General features: G+C 33.7%; 1 protein-coding gene across 7 annotated transcripts in view; it reads right to left on the bottom strand.

Annotated features, from left to right (window-relative positions):
* Positions 1-426: 426 nt before the first annotated feature.
* The window catches only part of MICU3 (Mitochondrial calcium uptake 3), a 138,662-nt gene continuing 116,806 nt past the window's right edge, over positions 427-22,282 (bottom strand). For 6 of the 7 annotated variants that reach the window (XM_068355463.1, XM_068355464.1, XM_068355466.1 and 3 more), the window contains 2 exons: positions 21,282-21,439; positions 427-6,500 (listed from right to left, as the gene is read on the bottom strand). In XM_068355463.1, coding sequence (XP_068211564.1) covers positions 6,411-6,500; positions 21,282-21,439 — 248 coding nt within the window. In that variant the 3' untranslated portion in view covers positions 427-6,410. Of the gene's footprint in view, positions 6,501-10,898; positions 10,973-21,281; positions 21,440-22,282 lie in introns of all 7 variants that reach the window. The other variant, XM_068355465.1, reaches the window with a different exon arrangement.

Raw genomic sequence — 22,282 nt, 5'->3', positions numbered from 1 at the left:
AACATCGGGGCAAATTACATTTGAAACATATAAAGGTAACCGCCTTATCACAAATTTTTTAATCTATTGAATTAGTAACAAATAACAAATAAATTTCTTTAAGATATTGACAATTCTAAAAACATTTTTCTAAACCAACAAACCTTAGACTTTGAAATTAAATTATTTCAATACTTACACAAAATTATTTCCTGAAAGAATGATGGAATCTTCAAGGATATAACAAGGGAATGCACTACATAAGAGGCAGGCTGAGCCTGGTCCACTTTAGTCAATTGTCTTGTTGAAATATGAACATGTACTGCATTTCAGGCTGGCAAATCAAGTTTCGAAGAATGAACATGGGTAGTATAACCAAGAAATGTGTTGCAGTAGAGGATCACATAACCTGGTCGACTAAAGGATGAATAACTGGCTTCTTCAAACCAAATACTGTACATACATTGCATAGTGCCATACCCTCTGTACTATGGTCTTTCACTGCCTTGGGGTAGAGTTCTCTTGCTTGAGGGTACACTCGGGCACACTATTCTATCTTATTTCTCTTCCTCTTGTTTTTTAAAAGTTTTTATAGTTTATATGTGAAAGATTTATTTTTGGATTATGTTGCTGTTCTTAAAATATTTTATTTTAATTGTTAATTACTTCTCTTGTAATTTCCTTATTTCCTTTCCTCACTGGGCTATTTTTCCCCATTGGAGCCCTCAGGCTTGTAGCATTCTGCTTTTCCAACTAAGGTTGTAGTTTAGCAAGTAATAATAATAATAATATCCGCCTATTAAGATCTGTTTCAAAGGAAAAACATAAGTGGTACAACCAAGAAATTTGCTGCATAAGAGGCACGCATTATCTAGTTCCCTAATGTCTTATCAAGCTCATGACATTTAGAATTTTCATAAGATTGAAGGAATCCATCATTCCCTAAGCAAATAATCTTCATGGAAGTTTCAATTCAAGAATTATTATTACACTTCAAAAGAACAAGGAAAGTCCTGCTGAACAAAGTTAATACTTAATTTTGTATTCAGTAATTAACATGCCCATTAACAATAAATATAATACAACCTGCTTAATCATTATTGTCAATGAAGTGGTGACATACTGTAATATGAATAAAATAAAATTCACATTGATGTTTACTTTTTCACTGGCGATCACATGAGTACAACAAATAAAGAGTTATTAGAAAAGAATGAACTGTATAAATTATATTTCAATGTATGCCATAAAGTGACATAAACTATATCATATTTCTATGTAAACTTATACATAGTGTATACTGTGAATATATGTGTTAATAAAAATGAAAGTAATGACTATAGTTCAGCATACACTATCATTACCAGCAACAACTACTAAAAGTAAAAAATCCTGAAATAAAAATGAGTTCTTTCAAATAACACTCGATCATCAAATGAAATTTGAACTGCAATTTAAAGTTTGAAGCAAGTAACAAAATATGGAACCTGATATATTGCAATAAATGGAATCTGATCACATTTATAATACAGTACAGATAGCATATACAGAGGGCTCTCTACTTAAAGCAGACTTCCCACTACAGTAATTTGACAATGGGCTGGAAAATATTGAAAAAATATTACCAAGAATTTCAACAAAAACAATTTCATTTGCCGAGCAAAGCACTGCATGGAATTTCTTATAATTCAATCTTGTTTGATTACAACATTACACTTGTCCACACCACAGAGAAAACAATCATCATACAGAGGTTCTCAAGAGAGAAAAATCATGTGTGCTGAACAAAATTTAAATCTACATTTTCAGTTTCTCATTCAGATCATTAATTTATGCAAATGATGGTAAGGAAGTCTTGAATTAAAAATAAAATGTTACTTTACAGCCAGTGAGTGTTATGTGTCATATACATATGTGGGGTTATGATAGTGGGGCTAGTACAGAACTTGTAAACTTTTTCTTATCAATTATTCCTGAAAGAAAACATAAATTTTATTAACATAGCAGTTACTTTGTAATAGATATTAAAATTAATTCATAGATGACATAGTACATTCTGTGCTTCTGTAAAATGTGTGTAGATTATGTATACAATGGAAAACCTCTAAACAAAGTACCAGGCCATTTACCTAAAGGGATTTAAATCTACAATTTCTACTTTATTGAGGAATCTTGGAATAATACCACTGTGTAAGGTGAGGACCAACTGTATTCTGCTCCTAGAAACAGAATTGGAACTACAACATAAAACAAAGTCCACCCAAACTGATTAATAAGAGTATATGAAAAACTCAAAGATTATGAACATAACTATGATTGGCTTGAATGCCTAAATATTCTAGCTTCTGAAATAAGAGGGAATTAGGAAAATATACAAAAAAAAAAGGATATCAGATATTTAAAAAATTACTTGCAATTAAAAAAGTATTCATATATAGCAGAGTAACAGAATGATGACACAAATACTGTCCTAAAATACAGATATCAGAATGAGCATTGATTAGTCATTTTGAAAACTTCAGTTGTCTAGAAACAGGCTTATTTGCTTTACAAATCAAGTTACCTGGTAGCTTTCCTTTGGCAATGAAAACCACATTGCCAATTCTTCTCACATATTGACCTGTCCTATAAAACCAAATAATTTGAACAGCCCATGGGTCTCCATACTTTCAGAAAAGTTAAAATCAACAGGAAGCAAACTTGCATTATTAACCATGCACGGAATACCTGGAGAGGCATAACATAAAATCATACATACTCCCCTCTTTGATAACTACTTTTAAATCTAGTATTGCATATATGGACAAAAACTTGTGCTAGCAGACGATTTAATTGATTAGTGACCACTAAGGAAGAAAAATATTAATAAAATGCATCAAAGAATAAATAATATTTCTAAATCGCAACACACTCCAACATAATAACTTATCTTAACACACTAGAATAAATATTACACTTAACAATCATAAACTATTCACACTTAAAAGACTAATAACAACACAGTTTGTGAACAAGATCAGCACTAAAATGAGCAGTTAATAATAACACAGGTTGTGAACAAGCTCAGCACTAAAATAGGCAGTTAATAACAACAGGTTGTGAACAAGATCAACACTAAAATGAGCAGTCTAATCACTTGATATGACAAGATTCATTTGACTAAACTGTAAAGAATGGTACAAAAGAACCAAAAAATGCACAGGTTTTCTAATAGATTTTGTTCTAACTAGAGGACGATGGGTGGTTATCTAAGAAAATATGAAAGTTAAGTGCACACTACAGGAAAATAGGAAAGTTAAGTGCACACTACAGGAAAGTGCAAAAACTGGACACACTTCTGAGCTAAGAAGATTGCACATAGTTATAGAAGCCTTTTACCCATGATTTGAAGACAAAAGCTCAGAAAATGGTATTACAATACCATAATTCTATAAAATGCTATACATTTTATTTAACATTTTTAGACTAAAATATGACTAGAAAACTTACTTGTCTATACACTGCACAATTCTAAATGTTTTATATATAGGAACTACCATATAGCATGTTAATAGAATGAATTTCCTTCATAATGCTCAAAGCAAACATTAACCTTTTACCTAAATAATGGAGAAAATTAATAATGCATATTACCTTTAAGGAGATAAGAGTGATAAACACAGATAAAATTGTTATACAGAGAGAGAGAGAGAGAATAACCTACAAAAGTCATTAAAAGAAAAAGACATTTAATTTGGCACAATTATGAATTGCATGGATTCATTTCATTTGAAAATTTTGGGATACCTCAAAGTAGTAATAATCTCAACACCAATTCTCTTCTAATGTCCTTAAAATACAATTAAAATGCTTACTTTGTGAATATAAACCCTTTACTAATATTTCAAAGTAAATTCTCTTTACAATTATATATTACTAAAAAGAACAATGTAATCCCCTTGAAAGCATAAGTCACTCATTTCGAGATACTAATTTTACCTTAAGAGAAAGTCCTAACTGAATGTATTCTATTTATAGAGCAACCATACTCCCTTTGATACATTCCATTCAGATAGCAACCATACTCCCTTTCAATCGAAAAATATTTTCCAACATATGGCTGCTGTAAAAGAAACTTTAAAAAATTTACTTTAATGAACAACCTTAATTTTTGTGCAGTTTAATATGACCTAAAATTCTACCCGAGATTATTGATTTCTAATCTCTTTTATCGTATAACAACTCAACATTCTGATTTTACAGAAAATCAAAAAATTCATGAGATACTTCATTGCTAACCAAATAACTATAAAGAGAACTCATAACATGGCCTATAATATAGTACTGTATACGAGAAGCAGTTTTTAACAACTTCAGCTAAATGCCTCTTATATGAAACAGCACGGAATACTTGTGAAACAATCAATACAAGGCACTACAAAAGGGTAGAGTTCATTTATGGAAAAGTGAAGCTGAGGATACATCTAGAAAGACAGTAGACCAACACTAAAATGTTCACTTCTGTCAAGAAACACATTGTCCAAATAGCTTAATTATTTTTTTGAAAAAATTTAATAGGCCAAAAAAGTGTCAAAAGTTCTACTAGTGACCTCTATATTCATATGGCATTACAAGAAATATATCCCTTGAATGAAATAAACCCACAATCAATGAAAAATTGAATATATTTTAAACTTTCGAAGGGACCATCTCCTTTCTCTTCAGGAAACAAATAGTTATGTAACTATTTGTTTTCTGAAGAGGAAGGGATATAGTCCCTTCGAAAGCTCAAAATAAATTTAATTCTTTATAGATTGTGGGATTATTTCACTCATCATATATACAGGGAAAATTGTGTATTTTAATGTAACATATGCCTTGATCTAACATAAAGACTCATGATTGTATTACTAAGCGGTCAATTATTTATCATTGAAGTCATGCAATACAATACTTCTGTTCATAAAAAACTTGGCCTTGTCAATACTACAGTATTTCAATATGAAGCACCTGTCTCACAAATGTTTATGATAAAGTTTTCATAAAACGTATGCAGACTATTATTCTAAAATTAAAATATTCTCCTTTTTTAAAGAAACTTGACTATATTTCTTTAAATCTGTAACAATAATGAAAAATTGTGAGTTAAAATTTGATCTTCAATATAAAACACCACTTTTACAATTAGTGCGTGGTCTCATTAGGTGTAGTATTTTTCTCAATAAAATATTTTATAAGTGAATTTACAATTATTTACAGTAGCATCTCTTATTTACCCTAAAAATTTACATTGGCCCTAATGAATCCTTCAAAACTAATAATCATGAGCTAAAAACTGATTATAAACAATAATAATATTGGCTTTCATAAACTTAAGAAATCACATGTTTGAGGATTACGTAAATTTCACAAACAGTTTTAAGATATCGTACTGAATTCGTCACACAAGAAATTATATAAAAATAAATTTAGTTCGTATAAAACATACATATCTCAAAGTAACTGATTGTTGCAATAATTGCTATATAATATAAACCTAAAGGGAACCAATTTATGAAAGCCAAAAATTAAACCACTCTTTTCAAGACTGAAGAGATGTGATATCTCAAAACTCCGTGAAATGTGCTCCACTTTTTTATACTTATTACTTTGATATTGGACTTTTGAAATTAATTTTCTGCAATTTACTCTGAAAGGTAAACACAGGATGGAACAGTGAGCAATAGGCAAAATATTTTTCAACTCCACCAACAAATATAATTGATTAAAACTAATGGCAGTACAATTTATCAATAAATTAATTAATCTTACTTTTTAATCTGTTTTCAAACAAGTCCCAATAGCAATCTAGGCTTTTAATAATATGCAAACGTAATGATCTGGCACCCCATAAAATTATGAATTATCTTTGGTACGATCATTTAAACTAAATACTGATCAATATCTAATACTGTTAATCTTAAGTACAATTTCTTTCAAGATTTTGTCAGTGTTACTGTGACTAAATCTCACTTTAAAAAATGTCCAATTCTGAACATTACCATCACTTAATACTTTTCAATTTATTAATCATAAATCATCTAATCAGAAATACTTTCCAGTTAAAAGTACCCATATGGGGCACATTAAAAATATTAAAGATCTATATACATATAAAAATTTAGAGAGCCTTTATACAGTACATTATGTATATAATTTTCTGTTAATAGTAATTTAAAATTGATTAAAGATAATAAAAAAAATCCAAACAGGAGCAACCAACCTATCACCAGAATCCTATAACCCCAGTCATCCTAAACCATGTACAGTATACTGAAGCCATTAGTAAACTCCTCCTTTATGAAAGCAATGGCAACATTGCATGCATAGACAAGTATAGTATCACTTTTTTTAAGTACAAGTAAACAAACAACCTATTTAGCACTCCACTTGTAATACACCATGATCTCTCTTTAGAGGGCTGGTACACTGGGGTCATCGCGAGTCATTTCTTCTTTGATGCACGATTTGAAACCTTCCCATCCCTCTCTCAGCTGACGTGTCTGCAAGAAGGCGGCATGTTATACCCCTTCACCCAGATATCAAATTTACATTTATAATAGCATTTACAAAGCAAAGGAACAAGCATCACTATGTCAAAGACCATTTTTGAGCAACAGTAATCCCTCGCCATATTGCGGTTCAACTATTGATCACCCATTACATTGGGGATTTAAAGATTACGTAAATCTATATTGCAGACTCCTCTTTATATCGGTTTCTCAGGGAAGATGAATTTTGTGCTTTTAATATTCTAATTACTTAATTAGATAGTCATTTTGTGGGCTAAAAATTAATTAAAAAGTAATTTTTCAGCTAAAAAGTAAGTAACTAAATTACTGTAATACCATATACTGTATACTTGTATAACACTTGCAATCTTGCATTTTGTGCAAGCCTCACATTTTAACCCATAAAAATTATTCTATCATTTGTATTATGCATGTTCCTTTATGAGACCAAATTCTAATAAATTAACTTTTTTTTTTTCTTCTCTTTATCCAAACTTCAAAATCATAAGCAATAAAGAACAATAAAATCATCGTTAGTAATGCATACAGCTATAAACAAATGTATGCAAACAGCTATTTAGTTACAAACAATCGATTCAGATAACAACAGGGGTTTTACTTGCATTTCAACTTTCGACGATAGCAAATGATTACCGTGGTTGTTACAAATGTTGTTAAGCAGAATATGAATGATATAATTTAATCACTACTATGTTATACATTTTTCAGTTTATGAAAAGGGAAACCAAATTGCACAAATTCTACTTAAAGAATTAAAAAAAACTCAATAATTTCCTAAGCTTTGTAAAATAGCACCGCAAAGCTAAAGAATATAGAATTATCATGCATTGGCAACAAGGATGAAACACCCCTAAACTTCGAAATGCCATTAAAATTAACATTAAATTAAATTATCTTTACAAAACATACTTTTACATGGTAAAGTAAAAGGCATAGTTCAATTAATTACACTATTGTCTCTCTTATCAAGAGAAAAAATAATAAATCAGCACTTTGCCTTAATGAGCTGATTTGGAAAGTGTAGATGGTAATCTCAGTCATTATACAGCGTAAAAAATGGAAAAGGCACTTGTTCGTTATGTTTCTATTTCATTATACGACACTGTGTGAATATTGCAATCATTAGTATTGGATACAGTTAAGTGGAACATCAGTGTTATTAAAATCCTGTTTATTTTTAAATACTGCTGTACATATTGACCACAGTAAATGGACATATAGTTTGGTCAAAGGCGTAACCTGGCCGAGCAGTACATACGTTAACGAGTGTTCAAATTCTAATTTTTTCATTTACATATATGTAAGGATATGTCAACACTGAAAAGTAAGATTTAGCTTGAAAAGTTTTTTAAGAGTGTGTAATGGATTTATTTGTGTTAGAAGTATTTATAAAAGCTTAGATTTAAATAGAAAATAAAATAAAATATGAATTTCAAAGATTATACAAAAAGAAATATACTGTAGATTTCTGTATCTACTTCGTGGCTTTTCAGCTACCACGGGAATGGTACACCCTCATTAGACAAGGGATTACTGTATATATAAAAGGTGGTCATTATTAAATATAATAAAAATCATGTGATTAGTATTCACTGCTGCAAACAGTTTTCAAACGTATTATAAATTATTTCCATGAAACTTCCTCAATGTTCATATTGCTTCTCTCTCAAAGCTTGATAATATCAAAGTTTACCCCTAAAACAAAAAAAAAATTCCTTGTTTTTAACATCCCATAGGCTTAGGACTCTTCTTATGCAGTAATGAGAAAGTCTAGCTGCTAGTTGCAATAACAATGGCTTGACTAAGCCATACTGTCTTGTCTTTGGTCTCTGTGTCACCTTCACCTTAAACAACAGGCACTTTACACCAGATTGTTTGGCTATTTAGTGCTTTTAGTAATTACTGTACAGATTGATCAAGGGAATTGTTTCTGGGCTATCACGATCTGCACTCTCTGATGTGATTTAGAAAATCACTGTGAAGTAAAAATGCCTCACAGTACCTCTTATGGAATAAATGGTTGCTACCAAATTATAAAGGCCAGTGTAAAAGGAAACTTGTTTTTAGGTAATATCCAGAAAAGACTAGGCTAGTTAATTACTGTATAGCAAACATAATCCCATTCAAGCATTCAACTCCAATACAGCACCTAATGAGTCTAGCTTTGACAGTGATGAGCTTCAAAAGCTCTTAACTTTGGCCTCTTTTGTGAAATCTAAGGCAGCCAGTGAGTCTCCGGTTAAAAGGCAGTAATTCTAAACTTACCTGCCTTGTTCTGAATGCTATTCTAACTACTCAAGTTGTATCTAGCATTTCTACATTGGATCCCTCTCTCTGGTTACGGCTCATTTTGTCTTTGCCTATACATATACAGAATAGTTTAGCTTATTCTTTCCATTTTCTCCTCTGTCCTCATACACCTGACAACACCAAGATTACCAAACAATTCTTCTGTACTGTAATTGTTCAGATGCTACTTTCCTCGTGGTAAGGGTACAAGAGACTCTTTAGCTATAGTAAGCAGCTCTTCTAAGAGAAGGACACTCCAATATCAAACCATTGTTCGCTGGTCTTGGGTAGTTCTATAGCCTCTGTACCATGGCCTTCCACTGTCTTGAATTAGAGTTCTCTTGCTTGGGGGTACACTCGGGCATGCTGCTCTCTCTCGTTTCTCTTACCGTTGTTTTTTGAAGTTTTTAGTTTATATATGAAAGATCTAATTTAATGTTGTTACTATTCTTGAAATATTTTATTTCATTGTTTATTCTACACTGTAGTTATTTATTTCCTTGTTTCCTTTCCTCACTGAGCTATTTTCCCCCGCTGGAGCCCTTGGTCTTATAGCATCTTGTTTTTCCAACTATGGTTATAGCCTAGCTTGTAATAATAATAATATAACTTCATTTATTTAAAAGGATTCTGATAGTACAGAGCCTCAAGTTCTTTATTTACTTTAGATTCTTCTGAGTGGAGACCCTTGCCTTCTCTTAATTCTAGCCACTCTTAGACAATTGGATTGCCAGGCAGAGGACCGAGTTGGTAGCCTGGATCCTAATAAGAAAATGCCAATCAAGCTAAAAGTCAAGACCTATGGCACAGTAATAAGACCAGTGTTAATGAATGAATCGGTAACATGGTTTCTAAGATGAAAAGATGAAGCCAAGCTTAAGAGAAGAAATGAGAATGGTGAGGTAAATTATGGGAAAATGTTTGAAAGATTGGAAAATGACAAAATACGAATAGCAGTGGTAGTGAATATTACTGAGGTAATAAGTGTGACACAAATGAGATGATGTGGGCATGCGTTGAGGATGAATGGTGGGGAGGAAGTGATGGCTTGGGAGGAATTTGTGAGGGGGAGAAGATCTAGAGGGAGGCATAGAATTAGATGGCAAAAAAAAAGGTGAAGGATGATACAGAGAAGAGGTTTGGTGGAAGAGGATGTCTTTAATAGAAGGCCTTAGAGAGGGCGCATCAGGCAACTGAACTCTTAATGTAGGGATAACAGTGGGAAAGACGACTTAATATCCCACCACTGGCTCAAGTAAACGGTCTTACTTAACGACTTATTTCATATCCTGAATAAATATGCTAAACGTTTCAGCAAAACACTTTTCAGCTGTATCCTGCTTTGGCAGTACGCATTATTCACTCGCGAGCTCGACTACTTGCATATCACATGTTAATTCTAATAGTGTAGGTGCTAGTACATCAACTGTCAAAACTTAAGTCTTGAAAAATGAATTGAGAGGACCATGATAATGATGAGAAAACAGAGGAAGATCTTATTTTGGATTATCTGACTTTAGATAATACTTATTTCAGATGGGGCTCCTAAGGCTGTTAATTTTACTATTTAAAAACTATAAATGACTAATCTCTTTCCTCACTGGTGACCAATCCACACCAGTGTAGTAGTGGTCTGGAATATGAACATCATGGGTGATTCATAGAAATACATGGAATCTTAATAATAAAATGTACTCGCAGTACTTTTCTAATCATCTTATGTTCATATATATGCCCACCCTCTTCCTCACTAGTAGCATGAAGAGAATAGGGAATAGTTTCATCTTCAAGACTGAACACAAAGATGGTGTGGGTTGTCCAAGTCACTGTTATTGTCATTAGCTGCTAGATTGTCTAAATGCTTTACTTATAAGCCTAATTCTATTGGATGGAAAGAAAATATTATTTTTTTTAGTTTTGGGGGATAAATATCAATACAACTTAGTTTCTGGAAAGAGGAAATATTAACAAGTGGATACAGTAATAAAATTGATTATTAAAAATCCTTACTTTACTTAACTTTCAAATAAAACATTATAATATAAGTAGGGTTTTTCTTTCAAACTTTAAACAAGTTACCTTTACACAACTGCTTTCATTTCACTCTTGACGCACTGCTTGAAGGCATCCCAACCTTCACTACGTGATGTGTGCTACAGGAACAATCAAAGAATCCAGAAGGTTGAAACATATTATTCATTGGGATAAGAATATTACTGTCTTCTGAAAAATGTCATGCATTTCCCAAAAGGCCCATGCAAATTAATGTCACTCACCCACTCAATTGATTTAAAAAAGAAATACAATACTATAATCAAATATATTAGTAAATAATGGGAACTACATGTACAAACTAAGCTAGAGACAACATACAAATACATCAAAGTCTTTTTCTTGTATATATACCTGCTAAACTAAGATCTTACAAAGAACAAAATGACTAAATTTGGCATGTATCATACACAGTATGAGATATGCCATTTTGAAGTAAGTTATTCATCACGTTTTAGCTCATTATTCCTATCTCTAGCATCCAACCATGGCACATCCCACTGAGACATCATCCAAATAAGAGAAAATTCTAAATAATCTGTTGATAATGAGATGATAATCAAGAGATTTTAAAAAAATCTAAAAAGTAATTTGTATTTTTCTAGCTATAAAATAGGCAATGTCTTCACTGTAGCTGGAGGGGCCGATGAAATTGTTAACAAGATTAATGACAAGTGGTAAATGCAGGTGAGTAGCCTCATCCACTCTCTTGTCAAAGACTTAACTTATGGCCTTCAGCTCAGGATCGATATGGATGGTTGAGGTAGTAAGTGTAATCTTAAAGGACTCGGGTATGTATAGCTGTATAAAAACAAATTCCTTTTAAATTTTGTTATTTGTTCCGGTGTGTATAAAGCTTTCATCTTTTAAAACATGGAAACTTGCTTATTAGTGGGAGGATGTCCCCCCCTAGAACTGAACAGGTCGGTTCTTTCCTTCCTTGAATATGCCAGTCTCAACGGTCTCATATGGGAGTGACCGAAATGATTCCAACAAACTCCCATTAGCTCATCATAGGGATGAGTAGGCTGATAAGGCCTGACCAATCTTTGTTGAGTATCTGGTATCTGGGTGATGAAGGAATTTTTCTCCCCCAAAAGGAGATGCAGTCTGGAATGAAATACCCGGCATATGATGAGAGTTTGGCATTCCTTCCATGCTCCTCCCAATTGTTAAGGGAAGAAGAAGGAGTTTTACTACTTACAGATCAAGTCTAACAAGAATACTACTCAGAAATGTAGTTTATCAGCATCTATGTTGGATCCAGATTATAAAGGTATGGCCACTTCATCTTCAAAAGAAGGGAAGGAAAAAATAATTACAAGAGCCAATCATTATACCTTTCATCAAACTTACAATGAACATTTTACTACAGACAAGATGCTTTCCATCCAATATGGGAGCTGGGTTGGCTATATAACTACTTGAGCAGCTACCATCAAGTCAAGAACAGAAGTGTTGAAATACTTGTATGTACTACTGCTTAAACATAAGGTTGTGAAGATTGTTCAGCAGTTCTAAACTCCTGCCTTCCTCACCCACCTGTCCAATTGCAAGATTTTTCAGAAAGGCTAAATTAGGACAAATCATCATACTCTTTGTGAGCACTAGTTTGAGCTAATACCTTGACTCCTTCAATTGTCCAAGTGTATGCTCTTTGATTGTTTGATAAAGCCAGAAAGAGACGGGTTCTGCGATTGCCAAGGAAGAGTTGTTGACACTCAGGCTTGAGATGTTGAGTTCTCATCAGACAGCACCAGAGAGCCTTGATAGGAAACAAAACATCTCTTGATTACCACTCAATGTTTTATATAGAAAAGGGGATGGAGGAAGTCTTCAATTTGGGTCTTGTACCAGCATGTTATGGGTTTTGGCCACGAATTTGGGCACAAAACTAAACAAAACCTCTTTCCAACCTCAGCCATGGTTATTACAAGAGTGTTTGGGTAAGTCGCCAACTACTTTGCAAATGCCAAGGTTAGCAAAAAGACAGCTTTGAGAGAAAGATTTTTATTTGATGACCTTTGCACGCTAATAGACTTGAAAACAGAAGTCTTATCCCAATCCAGGGCCCTACATTCTGGAGTGGGAAAGACTGCTTAAAACTCCTCACAAGTGTAGAAAACTCCCTCAAGGTAGAGGTCTATGCCCTTCAGTTAAAGACCAGGGTTAAGGATGAGCAGTAGTTTTTCCTAGCTGTGACCAAGAGGAGTTCAACTTGACAAAGATAAAAGAGATAGTGAGTGATCTGCACTAAAGATGCTCTGACCAGAGAAATACCAACTTCTACAACACTTATCGCAAATGATAGATCCAAAGGACCACTGCAGGTATCCTAACAACTTCTGTATAGTCCCTCATGAAAAGTCAACAGTTCAGTAAAGGTATCAATTACCCAACCCCAATGACACTCATTACCCAGGGCTGACCCCCATGTCTCTGCCAGGTTGCCCAAGAGCATATCAGGTATCCCCTTATTCGCAGTAGCAGGAGAGGCTGAATGCCATCATCATAGTCCCCTCTACATTCCCTCTTCCCTCGGCCTCCCTTATTGAACTGGTCAGGTTGGGACTTCAATAGGGTTGTGCATGCACAGGATCCTTCCGAGTAAAAGAAGTTGTTGGTGGTCCAGATCAGGGTCTAGAGAAAGTCGTGGCAACCTTTTTCCCCACAGATCCTGCATGCATGACCTTACCTGAAGGTTTGCCAGCAGACAGCCTTAAAGAGCCAGTCCTTTAAGTAGATTATGTGGTGGATCAGGGAGTTCTGTGAAGCAGTCCACCACTTTCCTAGTGCCAACTGTACGTGACTCCTTGGCAAGAGTAACATGAACCCTGCACCGATTCCCTAGTGCCACTTGTAGACTAACTTGTTTTTAGAATCGGAACACCTGGCCATAACTCCTCTTTAAAACCCAGTTGGCCAAATGATTTACTGCCTTGTGTACCAAAACAGGAGACTGCATTTCCACCTCACAGCTATGAAGTGAACATGTAGAAGACTGGCATGAAGAAGCTTTGCTAATTTGCTGCCTGGTGTTCAAAAAGGGTCCCTGTCTTTCCACCAGACAGCACTGAGATGATGAATCAGCAGACTGGCATGTAGAACACTTGCTAACTCAAAAATACAGGGGCAGGATCTTGCTGGACTGACTGTAATCAAGAGAGTTCTCGGATCCACACATCTCACTGCCAACTCAATCCAGGGCCAAACTAGCGAGATGCAGCCATGGTAGCTCCGGAGAAGGTATTGAACCTTGAGGGGCACCAAAGCTCCTGAATAACCCGAGATCCTACCCAAAACTGTCATCATGGTCACTGCTCCCAGCTCATTGTATTCATGAATAAGTGCAAGAACCTGTATGGAAAACTCATGCAGTGATACCTCTTGATACGAATGTTTCAGTCTATAAAATTTTCACGATGCAAAACAAGATATGAAGATTTTTTCGCCTCTTATTACAAAAAATTATTTTCAAGATACGAAAAGAGATTCGTCAGCCAGGGCAAGAATAAAATAGTTACCCATTGAAAATATAAGCCAGTTGAAGAAAACAGGTTGTTTATACATCATACAAAACGTATTTCTCTATAGTAAGGGTAACTATAATAATAGTAAAGTATATATGGTGCTGTATATTTTCTATATGTACAGTATTATACTGCATGTACTGTATCATTTTCCAACTATTATTGCATTATGTTCTGATAAATACTTAATTTACAGGTATTAACAATTACGTTAGGTATAGTGGATGATTCAAATGTATTTGGCTGTACAGTATTTCATTGTGGTTATAGCTTTACTGTATTATAAATTTAATGTGGTGTATTTGTAGGCTTTGGAACAAATTAGGCGATTTACATGTAAGACATGCCCCATGAAACAAAATTTTCACGAAATGAAAGCCACTCCGGAACAAATTAATTTTGTATCTTGAGGCATTACTGTACTATGAGTCCTTTTCCTCTGTTGCTACTGGGCCAAGGTCAGGCACCTATGGAGCAAACATATCTGGATTTTCATATATCCCTTATTTCTAATATTTATTTCCTTGTTTCCTTTCCTCACTAGGGTATTTTTCCCTGTTGGAGCACTTGGGCTTATAGATTGTTGCTTTTCCAACAAGGGTTATAACTTAGCTTGTAATAATAATAATAATAATAATAATAATAATAATAATAATAATAATAATAATAATAATAATAATAATAAGTTCTTGAGCTGGCCAGTAGCAGTAGTCAGTAGAAAAATTAGGCCATCATAGAGTTCTGAATTACTCATGATCTTTACTGGGGCATTTTCATTCATTATGGTAATTCTGCTCCTGGAAAATCTAATTGTACAAGACCTGTGAATTCCCATGTCTCATAAAATACCACCTTGTTCTATCAGATCCTACCCTCAGCTCCCCTTATAATTGACTAGTTCAGTCAATTCCAATAATATTTGGAAAAAAACAAAAAAGGCAGTTAAGGATGGCCAAAATCAAGCCAATCTTCTACATATTCTTGAAACTAGTTCTCTAATGACATTGCCATATGCAGTTGTTCATGGTCCAGGTCTAAATGCAATCTTACTTGATACTTTAAATCACCATGAAATCTTTGTATCCTCCCATAGTACAATTTTTAATGGTTAACAAATTTTAGAGCCCCTTATCAACCTGATTTCAGTTAGCTCTTGTTCCCTGATCTCTCTTTAATGCTTGGGGACTTTATTCCTCGGACATGACATAAGCCTTCTAAACAACAACAGACAACAGCCATCATACTAATCATCTAAAGGTAACAGCAGTCATCTTTTGTCTAACAAAAATTCAGGATCACACCATTATTATCATTATCATCATTACTTGCTAAGTTACAACCCTCGTTAGAAAAGCAGGATGCTATAAGCCCTAGGGCTCCAACAGGGAAACTGGTATCATGTCCACTGATCTCGGCCATCAACTCCATAGCTTTGGTTGAATATTTATTAGACAGACTCAAAGAACTATTGTACTGCATATCGAATATGATTGCAAGTTAGTGTATTTATTAGCTAAAAGATTGATGGCATGCCCAATAAATAGATTAACCAAGAAAAAATTATTCATTTCTATGAATCTCACCTATGGTTCATATGGCTTCTTACTTAAAGCTTACTAATGGCTGATGTTTATCATATCAATTCAAAATTGCCTATTCTCTTCCTCTTCCAGTCTCGCACGCCTCTTAGTCTCGTATTGTCCGTATAAAACGGTATCACTAACTTTGGTTCGCTCGCCACTACTGCCAATGTCACATGTAAACTTCTTGCTCAAGGAATCCAATATAGTTTCATTACAAGTGCTAGTTAGTTTAGCTTAACTGAGATGTCTACTTCTAGATTTGATATACATTTTTATGTAGAGTTAGAGTACAGTAGAACATTACAATAAGACAATCCATAATAATGAATTTCATATAAAACAGACTAAATCCAGATAGGCAGAGTAGTGTCAGTTTCATACTGTAAAGGTCACCATAAGTAGAAATACACAGTTCTGGGATATCTGTATTTGTTAAATGCACATTCACTTACGTGAAGGTAACAAAATTTTTACCCTATTTATTATTGGCATATCTTCATAATAAATAGCCAGTCACAAAGCTCTTTTTAAGAGAAGCCTAGTTTTCTTACAAGATTTTTGGGATCTGGGTCATGTAACTATTGCCGGTAATGTTTCTTTGTATTAATTAAATACCTTATATTACGTATTGGTTTTTAGTTCTAAATGGCTATTTCTTATTATTTTTCTCAATCTGCATTTGTGCATTATCACAAAAATATTACTAACTTTCAGTGGGTATAATTGGAGGTGTACTTCAGCTACTTGGTTATTCAAGTATTTAAATTATAGTATTGTGTTTAAATAGTCTCTTTCCCAGATTTGGCCTTTCTCCAAGTGCGTGTGCCCATCATATGATCCTCAGGTGAGTTTCATAGAAATAGTGTGTGTTTTGATATCAAAAGTGATTATTTCTATTCTCACCAGAGGTTCATATCAAGGGCCCCTTCTTCATGGATAAGTGATGCCATGAGGTTATTGCATACAATGCAACTTGACCCTTTCACCACCAAAGGACGTACTGGTACGTTTCACAACACTCATCCCTTTACCCCCATGGACGTACTGGTACGTCCTTGCAAAGAACTGCTATTTACATTTCTTTTGTACATTTTTGATAACTTTATGAGAGACTTCAGGCATTTTCCAAAAGAATGAGACCAACCTGACCTCTCTATGACAAAAATTAAGGCTGTTAGAGCAATTTAAAAAATATATATTGCAAAATGTGCTTAAAAAAATAAAACGCCTGGGGGTTAAGGGTTAGAAAGTTCCAAATAGTCTGGGAGTAAAAGGGTTAACATATGGAAGTTAGCATCCCGAAGCGTTGCTCATTGTCATACGCTACTATATTAAGGCAATACAAGACTAGGGGGTGAGACTATGGAAGAAAAAAGGTATTGTAATTCTTAATCTTTACAATAGACGTCGACATTTAGCAGCTTCGAGTAAGACACCATAGGAACATCAGGTGAGTATGGAAATAATTAATTCTATTATTAAAATTCCATTATTTCTAATTCTCATGGGACTTCTTGATTTAAATAACATAGATCTTAAATAACAGGTACAGCTCTTTAAACACTCATTCACTGTAAATTTGGCGGCTTGATAAGCATTCTTATTTCCTTTAATACCTACCAGTGCAGGGATCCAGCATATTGCAACATCTATACTGGCTTTATAGAAGTTTTGAAGTAAACATAAAATATAATCTAAAATTTTACTACTGTGCTTAACGAACTTTAATTCATATATTTACTGTGATTTCAATTTATATCCATTAGATACAAATACAGTAGGGTCCCGAATTAAGCGTGTTCGAATTACACGATTCCCCTTTTCCGCGATCGCTATTTTTCAAAAATAAATTTTCTGTATCTGCGAGGCTGTTCAAAGTTCGCGAGTCAAGCACTACAAAATGTATCAAATCTATTGTCTTTTTAAGTATATTGGTAGCCCTAAATACGGTGATTTATAATAAATGTTACAAAACAATATTAACATTACATTTCATTAACATAATTTCATAATGAATAGCCTATTTAAGGATAAAATTCCACATCAACAATGAAATCAACTGTTAACTGTGCGAGTCCAGCTGACAAAATGTAAACAGAAACGTGATTACGTTCTCGGCAATCTTTTTCTTTCTCCAACCTTACGATAATTGTAATGGTAGTGTTAATGATGGTATATTAAAGCATTATTTTTGTTTAGTACAGTATATTTAAAAGCCTTATTTTTCCCTCTGGGCGTTCAAGGTTTTCACGAGTAGACTGGGTTCGTTATCGGCAGTGAATAGCCTAAACTTCGGTAACGAGTCGTCAATATTTTGTCATATTTAAACAGTATACATTTGATTTGCAAACATTGGTTTTGTAGAGTAGACGGTAAAAATAAAATCGAGAGAGAGAGAGAGAGAGAGAGAGAGAGAGAGAGAGGAGAGAGAGAGAGAGAGAGAGAGAGAGAGGGAGGGAGGGAGAGAGAGAGAGAGAGAGAGATTTGATGGCAAAAATCTCTCTCTCTCTCTCTCTCTCTCTCTCTCTCTCTCTCTCTCTCTCTCTCTCTCTCTCTCTCCGTAAGAAATAAAACCATAGTTCACATATGGCAACTTGAGTTTAAGAATGAAATTAACATGAATATTGTTAGTTGTGGCGATCAATTCCTCGCTTCAGGGGGTACACGAAACAAAAGCACGACATTCAATTACAACAGCTGATTCTCTCTCTCTCTCTCTCTCTCTCTCTCTCTCTCTCTCTCTCTCTCTCTCTCTCTCTCTCTCTCTCTCTCTCTCTCTCTCTCTCTCTCTCTCTCTCTCTCCTCGTTATACAATACTTACAAATAGATGAAGAAACCAAAATCGGTTTTCTTGAAGTGTCAATTAAATACAAAACTAAAAAATTATACCGTGTATACATCCATTTCAATCATAGCTTAAAATACGGGTAACCGATTTCGTCCGCAAACCACTATTTTTTTGGAAACACCATTCTATTCCAGAAATTTTTACTCTTTAAATGTCAATTGCGCTATAATAAAACATGTACTTATGTTGTTAAATTTCGGGTGTGTTTTAAAAATCAAGTATTGCTAACTTATTTTTGTTTACTTTTGGCTGTGATCACATCAGCTGATGTCTAGCTTCCGCGCGAATACAATAACAAAGAATTGTTTACACCATTTCTTAACTTATTCAAACCATCTATACAGTTAATATTACATAAACACCAATGTGTTATAACCTATCATATTTATTGTTTAGTACTTTAAAACCATCCCCCCCTCTCTCTCTCTCTCTCTCTCGCTCTCTCTCTCTCTCTCTCTCTCTCTCTCTCTCTCTCTCTCTCTCATCGAACGTTATAGCGGTAACCTAATTGTTCGGTGACTTTAAAAATAGGCCTAGTACTTTCTTCTTTTACCTTTTTTGCATATGGATCCATAATTGAGGTGGGTACAAGTTGACTTATAACTGAAGTTAGGAAAAGTATTTTGGATATGGAAAGGACAATTATCTTTCGTAACAGTTTAGAATTATCGTAAGTTATCACTCTGTCATTAGCGGCAGTTTGCTATTGTGGATTAAACGAATAAGGAAAAAAAAATTTCCAGCTTTGCTACGAATTTAGGAATTTATATGGATACGTTAAGTAAAATATTTGTAATAACAAATTCAACATATAATCTATACTTGGTAAAATTGCTGTCAATTCAAAAACACAGATGTATAAATGCGTCTGTTTCTTCGTTGTGATCAGAGATAAACGTAAACAAAACATTGGTTGTCGTTTTCTATTGTGCTTTTTAGCGTGTTTAGGAAACGCATGATATAAAATCGCCTTTATTTTGATAATTCTGGATTTTCAATCATACAACAAGCTAGTCTATAGAGTGATGGTTTTGCTATTCACCAGTTGTATTATACAATAGATATGACAAACATTAAAATTTGTCTATATTTTGGGTTGTGTTATAACGGGAAATATATGGTGTTTACACCTATCCTGGTTGTAATTTTAACCATTTTTCAAGTTATTAGAACTTTAAAGTATATTAAATGTTTTATTTATTTACAAGAACAATTTGATATTATAAAGAAGTACAGTATAGTACAAAGAAAGTATTGGAAATGGGTAGTAAACACATTTGAATAGGCAAATTGCTGGTTGCCATGGCCGCAATGGAATTATTTCTGTTAGTTGTGTGTTTCGAAATTCACGATTTTCCATTTACACGAGGTCATTAATCGACCTAATTCTCGCATAATTCGGGACCCTACTGTAGTTTAAAGTGCTACTTTTTTTTCTTGGCTATGACAAATACAGAAATTTCAAAGTCAAGCTTCTGTGAAGTTGATGTTCTGTCACTTAACACAGCATTTATAAAAGTAACCTTACAATATGTTATCATAAAAAAATAGATTTTCATGTACATTAATGTTTACCTTAATCTAATTACCTATTGAAATTATGTGAAAGATGTCTAAATCTATTTATTTATCAAATATTCAAAATTATGCAATCAACAAAAGAATAAAGAATAAAAATCCTTCTTGCATTTGATATTGCTCTTATCACTCTCAAAGAACATTACAATTCACAACTGATACTTCTATTTCTAAAATAGCAAAGCCAAACTGATGAAATGTGTTTTGATATAAAATCTGAAACAGGGGAGATAATTTTGCACATATGAAGAAAAGTCCTCACTTCACTTCATTTGACACTGACAAAAACTATTTCTAGGGGGTAGATATGCCTTCATGATCCAGTTGTAGTACAAAGCTAACCAAGGCCACTTTCCTAATCTTCAACTATCCGAGTCTTTATCACAGTTTCTGTATTCACTTCTAGATATCTATCATAAATAATTTTCCTTAATAAAAAAAAAACACCCAAATGAAATAGAAGATGCATTGACAAGTGAAACAAAGTAAGCGCATAGATTGCACAGGAGATTAATTCAATTGTTTGATGTATGGTACATTGGTTTTTGTGGGATAAAATCCCATTCTAACCAATTACTCCCATAAAATCAATATTTAATCTCATCTTACATCACATTGCAATATATTTAAATAAAACGGTCTTCTACCTGTAAATATGAAATGAGGTCTTTTTAGAAAATCTATGCCTACTTAAAATTCCAATTCTACTTAAACCCGCCAGTTTGTTGTTGAAAATTTTTCCTAATGTACCTTAAAAAAATAGATCACACACTAACAATGAATGTCTTAAAAAGGTAGGGGAAAACATAGCTGGAACAAACAACATGCTCTACACTGTAATCATAAAAATCAAGAACACACAATCGCATACCTTAAACCCTCGATGTAGACGATCTCGCATGATAGCAATAAATTCCTTGTAACTCAGCTGGCCATCACCGTCGTCATCAAATATTTTAAAAACTGTATCAACAATATGTGGACTCAACTCAGTACCAGTACAAATTTTGACGGCACGGTGAAATTCCTCTGTGAATAGAGAATACAGTATTTACTAATGACAGTACATCAGTAGCATATCTTAGAGAAATAACATAAGCAAAGACTTCACACCAATATTAATATCAAATTATTTCTACAAGCCACTTAATTTAACATTAAAGTAATAATAGAAATAAACCTCTGCATTCCATGCTTTTATCTTTCTCTGGTATATTTGGAAGATTTATATCAGAAAAAGTGTAAAGAAGGACTTTTTCACCGGCCGTCACAGGTCGACCCAGAAATAGAAATAAGAGATATTAAAGAAATTATATATTTGAATTCAAATACAATTTAAAAGTGCATTAATGCCTAGGCTATTGCAGGTGTTACGTTCCACCTCAGCCACCTCGATAGCTGAAAACTCTCAAAGTAAATGCAATTTCTATGGTATGAATTTTTAATCATAGTTATAATTTCTCATATTTTTTCATTATCTATATAAGTTTAATATCTTCTCAGCACAAAAGTTACTCAGTATTTCTAACAAAATAAAATTATTAAAGAATTAAATTATGAAACTTATCTGCCATCAGAAACACAGAATATGAAGAAGAGTCCGCAATATAGATTTAATTTTAATATATTTATAAATCGGTGTTGTACTGAGGGAGCAATAGGTGAACAAAGATACGGTGAGGGATTATAGTAATTTGTATTTTTTGTACTTTACAAATATAAGTCCTCTTGAATCGATAACATGGTACATATTTGGTTAATGGCAGGTAATGAGAGGGGAAAGCCCCACCCATCCTGCAAGTGGTACAAGAAGAGTCCCATCACCCAAGCCCCATCAAGCTAGGACCTTGGAGTGTCAGGCAATGGCTTCTG

This window comes from Palaemon carinicauda, chromosome 31 (genome assembly GCF_036898095.1).
Source record: "Palaemon carinicauda isolate YSFRI2023 chromosome 31, ASM3689809v2, whole genome shotgun sequence".
NCBI lineage: Eukaryota > Metazoa > Arthropoda > Malacostraca > Decapoda > Palaemonidae > Palaemon > Palaemon carinicauda.
Note: the sequence above shows the minus strand (reverse complement) of the source record. Positions and strands in the feature narration are given on the sequence as shown.